The 13,524-nt window shown below is 33.7% G+C and overlaps 1 protein-coding gene across 1 annotated transcript in view; it reads left to right on the top strand.

Annotated features, from left to right (window-relative positions):
- The first annotated feature begins 2,646 nt into the window (after positions 1–2,646).
- Positions 2,647–13,524, top strand: part of LOC118197973 (retinol dehydrogenase 7-like) — a 49,927-nt gene continuing 39,049 nt past the window's right edge. Inside the window, exon 1 of the mRNA XM_035369547.2 lies at positions 2,647–2,964. Within this exon, the coding sequence (XP_035225438.2) occupies positions 2,730–2,964 (235 nt within the window). The 5' untranslated portion in view covers positions 2,647–2,729. The remainder of the gene's footprint in view (positions 2,965–13,524) is intronic.

The following is a 13,524-nucleotide window of genomic DNA, read 5'->3' as shown; positions in this document are numbered from 1 at the left end:
AATTAAAGCATGAATGAGTAAATGTGACCGCTGATCGCTAAAAACCGTAATGTTCGGAAAAGTTGAGAAAGCTACGGTGGTAAATTCAGGAGGGTTAGAAACTCAAATAAAAGGGTTAATATAGTGTTGAAAATAAAGTGATATTTATTGTTTGATACAAGCATGTAGTCATAAATATTCCTTCCAGATGACTGGAAGGACAAGAATTGCGCCCCCTATTGAGCAAGCAGCATGAAGTAAGTATAGCGGAAGAAAAGAAGAAAAATAATTATTTGCATAGTAGTTTAGTATTTGTGAGTGAACGGGACTCAGGGCTTCTTAGCCTTCGTTCCCCTAATTGTCAATGCCAGAATATTTAAATTTGGTAGCGCGCGTGAAGTAATGAATATTCTACTGTGAGAAGAAAAGGGTTTAAATACTAAATTCTAGAAGTAAAAGGCAGAGAGTTTGGGCAATCGCAGTCTCCTCTGTGAGGTAAAAGGGTTTAAATACTAAATTCTAGAAGTAAAAGGCAGAGAGTTTGGGCAATCGCAGTCTCCTCTGTGAGCGCAAGCGTGAGCTTCTATTGCTGGTTTACGTGGCATAACAGCTATTACTTTGCTGCCACAAGATTTCGACGCAGTTTCAAATAGCAAGAATTTCTGAGCCCTGTAGAGTAATTTCTACTACTTGTTAATATCTTCGAATTTTACTTTAGTTTTAGTTATCTGAGTTACAGTCAAGTCGACGCATTGTGGATTTTAAAGAGTTTAATAACGTGTACTTTTAACCTTTCTTCTGTGTAGTTGCTACACGTACAGTTGTCACTTAAAAGACAAAGTTACAACTTTATAGAGTCATTTTGAAGTAGGAAGCACAAAAAATGAGCAATGCCTCCGCCAGGACTCGAACTTGGACCTCTCGAATACGCACCGAGTGTGCTACCGTTACAACACGAATGCATGCAGAGAGGAGGGAGAAAATACCTTATATACTTCCCCTTTTAAAAGCGTGACTGTGGATTAGAGGACCAATCGCCAAATCCGATAGTGAAAAATTATCATCTACCACCTTTTAGTTCGGGGACCACTGTGAACTAATTACTTTTAAGCAGGAGATGTGTGAAATGTGAATTGTCCTTGCCAGGACTGGAACCTGGACCTCTCGAATATCCACCGAGTGTGCCACCGTTGCACCTCGAAGGTACACAAAAAGGAAGGAAAAAATGCCTTATAACTTCAAAGTAGGAAACGACAATGTAATAGCAAAATGTTTTATAAAAGAAGAGGAAAAAATAAATAAAAAAGCTTTCATTTAAAGCTCATAAAATAATTAATGAACTAAATCAGTTGGAACAAGGGATTAAATAATTACATATTCAAACTTCATTTACAATTTTATATCAGGAATAATAAATTTAAAAATATTTGCTTATACTTTTGCCAATGCATAGTAGATTTCGTAACTTGGACCCCCTACGCTTTTATTATCCGAAATATAAAATTACGAAGGAATTTTTTAAAGAGAGTTATTTAATCTTTTTCCCCATGAAACTATATGAAAATTATTTTTATTTTTTTAGTTCATTAATTATTTTGTGAGTTTAAAATCGAAGCTTATTTTAGGAAAACCTCTTTATACTCATTTTATTTTCATTTTTCAGTCTCACTATCATATAATCAATCAAATTATTTCGTTGAAAAATTATTTTTCTAGATTTAATAATTCCTCTTGTATCCCTAACAATTACGTTATGCAAAATGGCTGAAATATTCCGGTGATTTCTGCTAAAAAAATTCAGAAATTAAGTTAAAGCTCTCATATGAACCTTATTTAGAAGAATTTCCACCTCTATGCGACGATGCAAACAGTAAAATTCTTAGAGTTTTGATTTGTTCATTAAACGTGTGTATGCACAAAAAATCGTTTCAACACTAAATTGTAAAAATACAAATCATATCTGGAATATATTGTTTTATCACCATGTATTATATCTAGAAAGAGTGTTGGCATAAATGATTAAAGCACACACTCATTCATCTTCCACTGTAAAATCTGAATTTCGTAACGTATCAGAAAACAGTTTAAAAATTCAGCGGCACAGTCTTGAGCAAACACCATGAACGATGAATACAAACTAATAAGAACACCGCTAGTATAAAAAAATTCCCTAAAGGTCGCCTAATAAACACTTTTTTTTAATATTCTTCTTTTAGAAGAGGGTAACATTGCAACGGGTATGTTAAAATTAAAACTTGTCGTATTTTTTCCCCTAATCTGAATTTCGTAACGTATCAGAAAACAGTTTAAAAATTCAGCGCACAGTCTTGAGCAAACACCATGAACGATGAATACAAACTAATAAGAACACCGCTAGTATAAAAAAATTCCCTAAAGGTCGCCTAATAAATACTTTTTTTTAATATTCTTCTTTTAGAAGAGGGTAACTTTGCAACGGGTATGTTAAAATTAAAACTTGTCGTATTTTTTCCCCTCGCTGTGTCCATTATCAGCCAAATGGAATTTTCGCTTCAGGCAAACTTAGGAGGAAAAAAGTGTTCAGTTTTACCGTGACATAGAGATCTAATGCGTTGATATGCTTATTTAATGATAAAACTTATCGTAATTTTCTTTCTCATTACATCGTTATCAAGTACATGGATTTTCCGCCTTCATCAAAGCACACACGAAAGTATTGTTCAGTTCTTTCAGACACACACACGTGTTGCATCCACCTGCTTGCTGTAAAAATGTTAAACTCGGACTTAAAGTTTTTGCTTCTTAATGTAAAAGATTGTGTTCAGACGTACAGTGTGTCGGCTATATTAGCTTTTTTTCTTGTTTTACTAGTTCCTTCATCGATAAGGTGGTGTTTGTTTTATATTGGAGGAGTTTTTTTCTTAAGCTGTTTGATCGCGAATTTTATTGAGGACTGGAAACCAAGGAAACAAGTGAGTCCAAATAGGAAAGCGGTGTTTATAACAGGTAAGCAATTGACAAGTGACAGAATCAGTAATGAATATTTCGCATTTATGTTTCTAACTTAATGCATTGTGAAATCGTTTCGTGCATTGTAAAATTAAATGCGCCGTATAAAATTAATTAATTGAACTGTATAAGGTATTTCTTTCGCCTTATTAGCATGCCTTCGTAGTGTGGTGGTCTGCACGCTGGGCGCGTATTCCAGAGATCCGTGGTTCGATTCCCGGCGAGGGCGTTGCTCATTTTTCATGTTTCCTGCTTTAAAAAATACCTAATGTCTCTACAACTGTAAAATTAAAACTCGAAGTTTTAAATTTAAAGCAGAGGAGAAATGTGCATGCGCAGTGGGAAAAAAAAAAAGAAAAAAAAAAAAAAAAAGGAAGCCGGAAATTAATTTTCCTTTGCCGATCGACAAAATTCAGTTTGCAATGACTTATGACACACTATATTGGCTAGATTCGATTGCGCATGTCAGCGCCATGTTGTGTGTGATTTAATGTGCTCTTAAACTTGTGTCTATAATTTGGTAAATGTGATGCTTTTTCAAGTTTATGTGCTTGTTTTACATTATATTTGTGTTCCGACATTGAAATAAATCAGTGGCTAGAGCATGCAGGTCTTTTTCAAGCGATTTGGATGGTCTGAAGTTCCGGGGCTAGCTAAGCCTAACCTGCGAGTTTGTTTATGCCTGTTATTTTCTTGTTGTTTGAGAAACGGTATTTAGTGGACTTTTAAGCTGTATGAGGTGAATTGAATGTTTTATTAAGACTTTTCACATATATCTTAAACTTTTTTAATGTATTTTCTTCCATTCTTAATGTTTTTAAGAATCTGCTCAATTTGCATACAGCCTATCTATAAAATTGGTATGCATTGAATTTTAATGTGGCGTAAATTAAATTGAACACTTATTTAATATTTCTTATGTATTTTTATGCCTATTTTTAAATTCATTTGTTTACATGTGTATATAGTTTTGCATCAGTACAAGTCTTTTGGCCCGCTGGTGAATTTTTGCATTGAGCTTACTTTTCAGATGAATTATTTTAGAATACATTTTATTTGATTTCTTGTGTATTTAAATATATTGTTCATCTTTGGGATTTGTTTTGCTTCCCATTATGTTTTTTTTTCTTTTGATTGAGATTCTACGGGGAGTCCATCACTTTATTTTTCTGTATTTCAATAATTTTTGTACAATTTTTTTTAAATTGTAGCCAGTCTTATGGTAGATATAAAACAAAAAGACAAGTCTAGGACCGACTGTTTAGCATAATCTGATGAGAATGTTTTGCCCACTCTATCGCATGATAAGAGAAACGAAGTTGGCAGTGCTATTATGTCATTGGTTCGACAGACTCTCCAGACTGTGAACGTACTAATAAAAACGAAAGTGGGAAAGAAATATCTAGATGCCATATCCGAAAATCTTGAAAATATTAATGCCTTGGCAGCTCATCAATGCTTGAAAGTTATTGAAGCGGAAGTGTCAGCAAGGGATACTTTTGATGTTACAACTACTAACGATTTTTCAAACCAGAATGAACTTAGAGTGATGCAAAAACTGGAGGTTCTGCACGATGAAATTCTATTAATTATAGAATTTGTGAGACCGAACGTGGCAATGAATACGGATGAAGTGTCAAAGGGTAATGATGAAATTATTTTATGTCCTTTGAAGGAAGGTGTATCTGCACTCGATGTACTGGAGAACTTGCCGGCCCCTGAATGCCTTGGGGTTCATCCACGTAAGAGATTTGTTAGGAGAAATGGTGATGTTGTACTAAGATTAGGCTCCAGCAAAGAGGTTTCAAGGCTGGATGCACAAATCCGCTCTCGAAAAGAATGTAATGAGATCATTCGCACAAGAAGAAGATTTATACTCCTAAGATTATCATCTGTAATGTGCCTAAGCATCTTTCAAACGATGATTTAGTAAAAGCCCTTAACTGCAAATGTGGTACTGCAAATGCAAATGTGGTACTGAGAACTGCAAATGTGGTATACTGCAAATGTGGTACTGAGTACTGCAAATGTGGTATACTGCAATGTGGTACTGGTAACTGCAAATGTGGTACTGAGAAATGTGCACGTTTTCTTTTTGAAATTCGGAACGGGAGAGACAATGATTTGAGCCATAGGATTTTTCAGATTTTGCCTTTATGACAATTTGGTTTCGTGGATCACCGAAGTATCTCCATTGGATGACACACCTATGATGTTAATCTTTTTATAAGACCTAAACAGTGCCTAAACTGTCAGGAATATGGTCATGTTGTCAAATTCTGTCGAAATGCTTCAGTCTGTCGTTGGTGCGCTGGCACAAACAGTTCGAGAAAATGCCAAAATAAGAATCAACACTGTTGTATTAATTGTATTACGGCTAATAATGTGACTTGCATTGATTCTGATACTGCTCATTACGCCAATTCAAAGGAGAGTCCTGTCTATAAAAGGGAGTTAAATTTCATTAAGGCACACACGAATTTTGACACAGGATTTTTAGGTGTGTAATGAACTTTCTATAAGTTCATTTTCTATAACTCTCTGTTATATTTGTTTTCAATAATTTGTATGTTTAAATTTCAAATTAATTATTATTATTAAATATTTTAATGAGTTAGGGATTATTTATATTTTACACTAATATAACATGGTTTTATTTTTTTATGAGTGGATGAACTTCCTCATTTTAATTTAATTGATGTATATTCTTAACATTAATCTTAACCACTGTAGAACCGCTGCGTGTCAGCTCCCGATGGTCGAAAATTTAATTCAAAGAAAGATTGATATTTTATTAATCTAGGAGCCTTATTTGGTTCGGGGCATCCCTGCTTTTCTACCGGAAAACTGGAGTGCAGTTACCAAGGAGGGGGGGAAGAGCCGCCATTCTTTTTCCAAATAGCTCTATTAATTTTTTGGTAGCCCATGTGGAGGATACTATAGTGGCAGTACGTATTTACGGCGAGGGGATTGATCTTGGTGTAATTTTGGTCTACTTCTCGCCCGCCGAGGACCTTAACCCACACTTATTGAAACTGGAAGGGATTGTTAGTCTTTTTGATAATTTTATAATTTGTGGTGATTTTAATGCAAAAAAATGTTATATGGGGGGCTAGATTGAACGATTCCCGGGGAATGTTAACTCTTAATTTTATAACTCAAATGAACTTGATTCTTTTTAATGAGCCGGATTCCCCTCCTACATTTGTTTCCTCGGTTGGGCAGGGGTGGACCGATCTTGTAATCGGATCCTTCTCCTTGAATCAGTTTGATATTCAGCTTGATATTCTTGATGAAGAATCACACAGCAATCATCGTTTTATTTTGACTGATATTAGAAATTTTGAGTTCTGATGACTATGTTATTTCAGCTGATAGCAGGCGAATTCGCTCCTTTTGTAATAAACTGAAAAAAGAAATTAGGAAATTTGAATATCTTCTCGGAAATATTGACTCTAAAAAAAGACTTAAATAACTTTGTTTTTGATCTGGAAGAGTTTTTGACTTCAAATATGAAAAAACTTTATAAATCTAGGAAGAAAAATAAATCTTTAGCCACTTGGTGGAATGACGGACTGGCTCGTACTCGTAGGAGAGTCCGTGCTCTGAGGTCCAGATCTCAGGTCAGAGACCTTAATTGCGATGAAAGAGTTAAGAGAAAAATTGAATACAAAAGGGAACTTGCATTATAACAGAAAACTAATTCGTAAATCTAAACGTGAGTTTAAATACAAAACTCATTAAATTAAATTTCAAAAAATTAAAAATTATTATGACAAACCTTTTAAAAATGCTACTAATAAGAGTAAAAAAAAATATTTTTTACTCGGCAAGTGATTTTTTGAATCCTCAACATTATTACGAAAATATATTGGATAATGCTCTTGATTTTGGTTTTTTTGTGATGACACAATTTGCTTTGATGATTATACTGGCTATGAGGAAAAACAGTTCACCAGGTCCGAACTCGTTTCTGTTATTTCCGCGATTCGATTAAGGAGTGCACCGGGTCTCCACGGGATCACCCCGACTTTTATTAAAATATTTTTTGATTTCTTCCCTGGTTTTCTTTTAACACTGTTTAATAAATGTTTAGAATTACACACATTTCCTAACGCTTGGAAAATGGCTAAGATTATTTTGATACCGAAGGAAGAGAATCATTTTCGACCGATTTGTTTACTGAAAGTTTTTGCTAAAACTCTTGATAAGTTGATTACAAAAAGGATTTATCACCATTTATTTATTAATAACTTAATTTCAGAAAGACAGTTTGGTTTTGTCCCTGGTAGGTCAACAGAGGACGCTCTCTACCAGGTGGTTGATTTTATAAGATATAATAAACCTCATTTGCACGTCGCGGTGGTCTCCGTCGATATTTCCGGTGCCTTTGACGCCGTTTCTTGGCCTTCTCTTCTTTCCTCCTTGTGTAATATTGGTATTAGCTCAAATAGTTTCGGACTCATTAGGGATTTTTTCAATGATAGGATTATAATCTATAAACCGAATAACATGATTGAAATTAAAAGAAGTATCTTCAAGGGTTGTTCACAAGGATCTTGTAGTGCTCCACTGTTCTGGGGCCTCATAGTCGATAAATTTTTAAAGACAGAATTTGATTCGGGGCCTCTAGATTAAGATTTAACGGTGAAATTTTGAAAATCAATCGAAAATTTAAATATTTAGGTGTTATTTGGATTCAAAACTCAATTTTAATTATAATCTTAATTATATTCAAAAACGAACTGATTTAATTTTAAATTTTTACAAAAGAAATTACCCATCCAATATAAGAAATAATAAGAATAAAAGAATAAAAGAAACGATATTTTAAGACTTCTTTATAATAATGCTTTTATACCCATTGTTATGTATGGAATTACGGCTTGGGGTCGCAGGGCAGGGGAGTTACTACGCTTACGTACGAAACTCAATTCCATTCAGCGGAGCTGGCTTCTCGCGCTCACCCGTTGTTTCCACACAGTCTCGAGTGAGGTGCTTTGCGTCCTGGCAGGCACTCCGCCTCTCACGATAATCTACAAGTTTTATTATTATAAAACTATATTAAGAAACAATATTTCGGACTTATTTAACTATGATGAAATCCCAGTTTTTGCTGACTCATTTTCTGTCTTTAATTTACATGTGATCCGTCCGGCAAACCGTGTTTCTATCAATTATAATATTTATGATCCTTGTTTAACGGAATACCAAACTTTTACTGATGGATCGGGTTATGAGGGCGGGGTGGGTTCGGCTTTTGTTGCATATTATTTTGATACTGAGATCTATCACTATAAATTGGGCCTTGAAAAATATAACTCTGTTTATCAAGCCGAACTCATCTATCAATGGTCCTCTATCATTAGTGGTCCTCTATGCCCTTAAATGGATATTGAAAAGTAATTTTGCAAGAAATTCTAACTTCTATATTTTTACATATTGCATGTCTTGTTTAAATGCACTTTGTAATGCAGAAAATAATAATGGTCTGATTATCGATATTAAAGATCTTTTCCAAAAACTATCCTTATCCTTTAATATTAAGTTTGGTTGAGTTAAAGCCCATATCGGAATATACGGTAATGAGAGAGCGGATGTGCTCTCTCATTACCGTAAAAAAAAGAGTAGGTAAAGAGTAAGTAAAGAGGCTGCCATAGGGAGTGTTTCGGGGACGCCTTATGTTCAGGGTTAAAAAAAAATAGCAACTAAAGTTATTTATTCGTTTTATTTTAAGCAATGTCAGTTACAATGGAATTCTTCTGAAAGGAAAAGTGGAAGCTCAAAAGCGTTATGAACAAACTTGAAGCACTAGGACTAGAATTATGCAGCCCACAATAACAGACTTAAATTTCGCAGAGATTCAAAGCATCAATGTACACTGGTTTCCAGTGGCCTCTGCAAGAAGCCCATCTTGAGTCAGTACGCAGAGTAACATTAGGCTGTGAACACAAAAAACAAATGTAAATATGATTTGATATTATCCAAATGTAAATAGTTCAAGTATGTATATTTGTAATGAGCATATTAATGCATGGGTGCAATATTGTAAGCATGTGCATTTTATAAATAGAATATTGTGCAGTATATTGTGAATAATGTATTGTACAGCACACTGTGTATAGTACCTTGGTAAAATGTGTAAGTGCTCGTAGCATACTGAGCTATGCTTTGAGCCGCAGGAAGCATAATAATTATAACTGTAGTACTACAACTTAATGTATTCAAGAGCACAGAATGTAAATATTATAGTAGTAATTATTATAGTAGTTATATGTATGTAAATATTATTGCATTCTGTAAATTTTAGTGTATTGAGTGATTTATATATAGCAATGTGTTAACGTGCATATTATGAAATGTATAGTGCATGGTAAATACGGTATTTAATGTATCTAGCACATGTAATTTTTTAACCGCAATTAATTTAATCTGTAATTTTTTCCCCTCAATGTGTATTTCGAACAGTGTTTTTTATAAGCTTTTTGTATTAAGAATTATGTTGTATATAACAAAGAGTTACTACCACTGCCTATATTATTTAAGAGTAATGTTCAATGTAATATGTAGCCACTACACACAATGCATTAAGTGTAGAAATGAGTTTTGTAAGGTGTCCTAAATATAGTGCAGTGTTCAATGTAATATGTATTATAAAAATTTTAATGTATTGAGTGTTTTATATATAGCAGTATGTTAAGGTGCAATGTAACCAGTAGAATGTTTAATTACAAAGTTATTTTTGGTATGTTTTAAGAATACAGCAAAATTTATACCACAGTTAACTTTTAACATGTTATTTAATCAAAAGTAATATGGGCTGTACTGTGTTCCTAAATCTGTATTTTGTATATTATAAGTACAGCACAAAGTAAACAAAGAGGATTTCTGTGTGCAAATGTGTAATTTGTTTGTAATGTGCAATTTTGCTCTTTATTTAAGAGCTCTTATTTTATTTATCCGTTGTATCAAGTTATTTAAGTCTGTCTTATATAACGAAGTTATGTACTATATAATCCAGTTATGTCAGTTTTAAACAATTACATTGTTCAGAATCTATGTTGAATTGTCAAGAATAATGTTCAGCGTAATATGTTGCAAAGAATATATAGTGTATTAAGTGTAGCATTGAGTTGTAAATGTGCCTTAAGTACAGTGCAATGGTCAACGCAATGCATGTTATGAAATGTATATTGTAGCGAGTATATGTAGCAATGTGTTAGCATGCGATGTAGCCAGGAAAATGTTTAATTTCGCACGCAGAAAAATCTATATTTTGCCCTTGTATGGCCATGTACTTTGCCCTTGTATTGTTTTCGGAGTGTAGCTTCAGATAGTTGCGGGATCCGGACGATACCCGACTAGTCTATGTAAGCCGTCCGGGTGTCCGGACCTGCTCTGACCTTTCACCTGTCACCTGAAAGGAAAAGTCGCTATTTGAAACATTTAGAACTGATTAGGAAAAAAAATTATCTTTTATGATTTTGAAGTTAACTAGTTTCTGACCGGACATGGGCGTTTCCCGGGATACTTCGTTAGGTTTAAGATACAGAACGACGATAAATGTAAACTATGTGATCTGTTTGGTGATGCTAAGCATTTCCTCGAGGTCTGTCCCTACTTTGATGGCTTAAGAAACAATAAAAATATTGATTTTGAAAATCCCTTTTTATGCTATAAAGATTTCGCCCAATTATGTAAATCTGTGAAGAAATTTATTGACAGTGAGCGCCGGGCAGTGGGAATCAGTGTATGATATTTGCATTTTATTGCCATCATTATTTGGTATATTTTAATAATTTGTTGTTATCATTGTTTGTGTTTGTTATTCGCTTTTTTGTTTTTGTCTTTAGTGTCTGCTCTTGTCTAAATGTTTGTATTTGTTTCTTTTTCTTCACTTTTATGCTTATAATTATTATTTACACATGATTATTCTCATTTAGATATTTTATGTTTCATTTTTTCATTTGCTGAAATGGGCATGGCCTGTCATGACCATAAGACCAACTTGTTTGGTTAGGCGGGTCGGGCTGCGCCCGCTACTGATACTGATACTGATACACTATATTGGCTTTCTTATATCATTGTTCTAACATACCTATTTTCACAAAACAACGGACCTTTTTCTGATAAGGCATGCAGTTTTTTTTTCTTATTTCGAATTTACACCATAAATTACGTAAAAGTAATAAATACATGTTATTAAATTCGTATGAGTAGTTTTACATTTATTTAAATTTTCAACTAAAAGTTAGTTTTCAACCCAGCACTGAAGTAACTTCACCAATTTGTAAATGTTGTTACGAGTGCGAGTTTGCAAAAACTGAGAAAAAAATATATATATATAAAAGAAAAACAAAGGGGGAAAAAAACACAAATCTGGATAAGGTTCATATTTTAACGGTCACCCAAGAAGGTTTGTTAAGGTTTTTTTTTTTCACCCTCTCACTGAGCTCGCAGTCTACCAGGCTGCTGTTGCTCTCACTCCTGCAAACCCTTTCTTCTTATCTTTTTAGTTTCGTTATTTAATATAAGTTTTTCGCGTATACGCTAAAATTAATTCATCAGCAAAATTACAAAAATTTTAAAAGTACCATATATTCAGAATTCCCTACAGTGTTATGTTTTGGTATTTTTTCTATTATTTCTTTTCAGTTTTTTCTATTATTATCATATCAATTTTCTTTGTAAGATGATTTGCAAAATTATTTTTGTCGTTTTATTGCTAACATTTTGTGTGTTACACTTATTAATTAAATATCATGTTCTTGGCGCTTACGCCCCTTAAATTTCAATTCAACAGTAAATTCTCAAAACACTTAGAAAGGGCATAATTTAGAACTTCCGGTACACAGTCTCGTGCGTTAGACATAAAAATGTTTTATTACGCATAGTGTTCCCACTGCTCGCTTTCAAACCGTTGAGATGTTAATCAAAAACTCCTTAAAGTTTTAAAAATAGGAAATATAAAATTCGAAATTAAAAATTCGGGCTTCCAGCTGCACATGTTCCGGTGGAGGGCTAAGTTATTTAAAATTTGATGTACTTCTTTGGCAACGTCGTTTTTCATAATGCGAGAAACATACATACAGGCAAATTCTTCATTATTTAATTTCTTTAAAAGTAATACAAGGGGATAAACATTTGTTTGCAACAATTTGAAAAGTGATACAGCTGTTTATAGTGAACGACGCTAAATCCCGTTTCGCAACCAACAGAGACTAACGTCCTTTTGGACTAGAAAGGGAAGAAAATAGCCTATTTGAATTCTCTTCAAATTTTACCAATTTTACATGCCAGGAAATTACTAATCCAGTCGTATGGATTTTACAAAACGAATGCATCTGTACCAGCTTCTTATACATGATCGTAATATCATCAAATATCGCTATTGCCGAAAACAGCTGTCAGTGTATGTTCTAGACACTAATTATGAAAAACATGAAAGCAAAATCATTTCTATTCCACTACAGAAAAACGAGAGTGAATACAAATACCAAAATGTATTGAACATTATGTGTATCTTATAAGATCCGTTACTGCTGTCCCCAAGAAAACAACTGGGGGGCAGAATCATTTCTTATAGGAAGGTGAGTGTTATGTTTCATTTTCAAGGCTTCTTATCCATGGATCGAGCTGATTGCGTATATGACAACAACCTTTGTGATGACGAAGGATAATTATTGCTAAATTATTAACAAATGTTACTTTTTTATCTTAAAAATTGACATAAATAAATCTTTTAACGTTTAAAAAGTTTCTGCGAAATTTAAGCCCCCTAATGGCTGTTTATAATAAATAAGTCTGCTGCACATTAGTAGTTCGAGCTGTTGACGTTAGATTTGAAGCTGTTTAAATACGGCAAAGAACACGAGAAATGACCCCCTAAGGGAAATGATGTCTTCATGAAGTACTTTCGATCGGAATATGGCTCATGTTCAGGTTACACATGGGGGAAACCACCATGCAACCAAACCGTTCGCCTCACATCGAACTCCCAGCATTCAGTGGTTTTAATAACTCGGCTACTGGTATGACCTCCTTCTGGGTATGAATTCCGGTGAATGGGCTAATCGCATGAATCTCCCCATGATTTTTAATATGCATAATGCATATACAAGTCAATTTTCCTTAGAAATTCCTCTACAAAGGCTCTTTTACCTGTAAACAAAAAAAATTACTCTGCTTTAATTTAATCACCTGATAATTTGCAAAAGTGTTGATTTTATTTCCGGAGCTACAAAAGCTAATAATACTACAAAAATTAAGCATTTTATGAAGTACAAGTGTTTACTATATCAGTTACGTTTACATGTACTTTTAAAGTAAATTTTCAAATAAAGCACTAAAAATTTTTATTTGACGATGGAAATCTGCTAACTGAAATCATAATCAAATTTGATTGAATTGGAAAAATAAATATAAGTAATTATCTTCTCTGAAGTGTATCAGTTGAACAGTTAAAATTATTAAAATGCCCAGTTTTGGCCTTTTATGTCGCATCAAAAGTAGGTATTCTGGCGGGCATTTAGAGTTAGAGAATGCATTACGGGTGTA

The sequence above is a fragment of the Stegodyphus dumicola genome, chromosome 2 (assembly GCF_044657685.1).
Source record: "Stegodyphus dumicola isolate Sdum_Otavi_A_Nest chromosome 2, ASM4465768v1".
NCBI lineage: Eukaryota > Metazoa > Arthropoda > Arachnida > Araneae > Eresidae > Stegodyphus > Stegodyphus dumicola.
The sequence above is the reverse complement of the archived record's forward strand: the minus strand, read 5'-3'. Positions and strand labels throughout refer to the sequence as shown.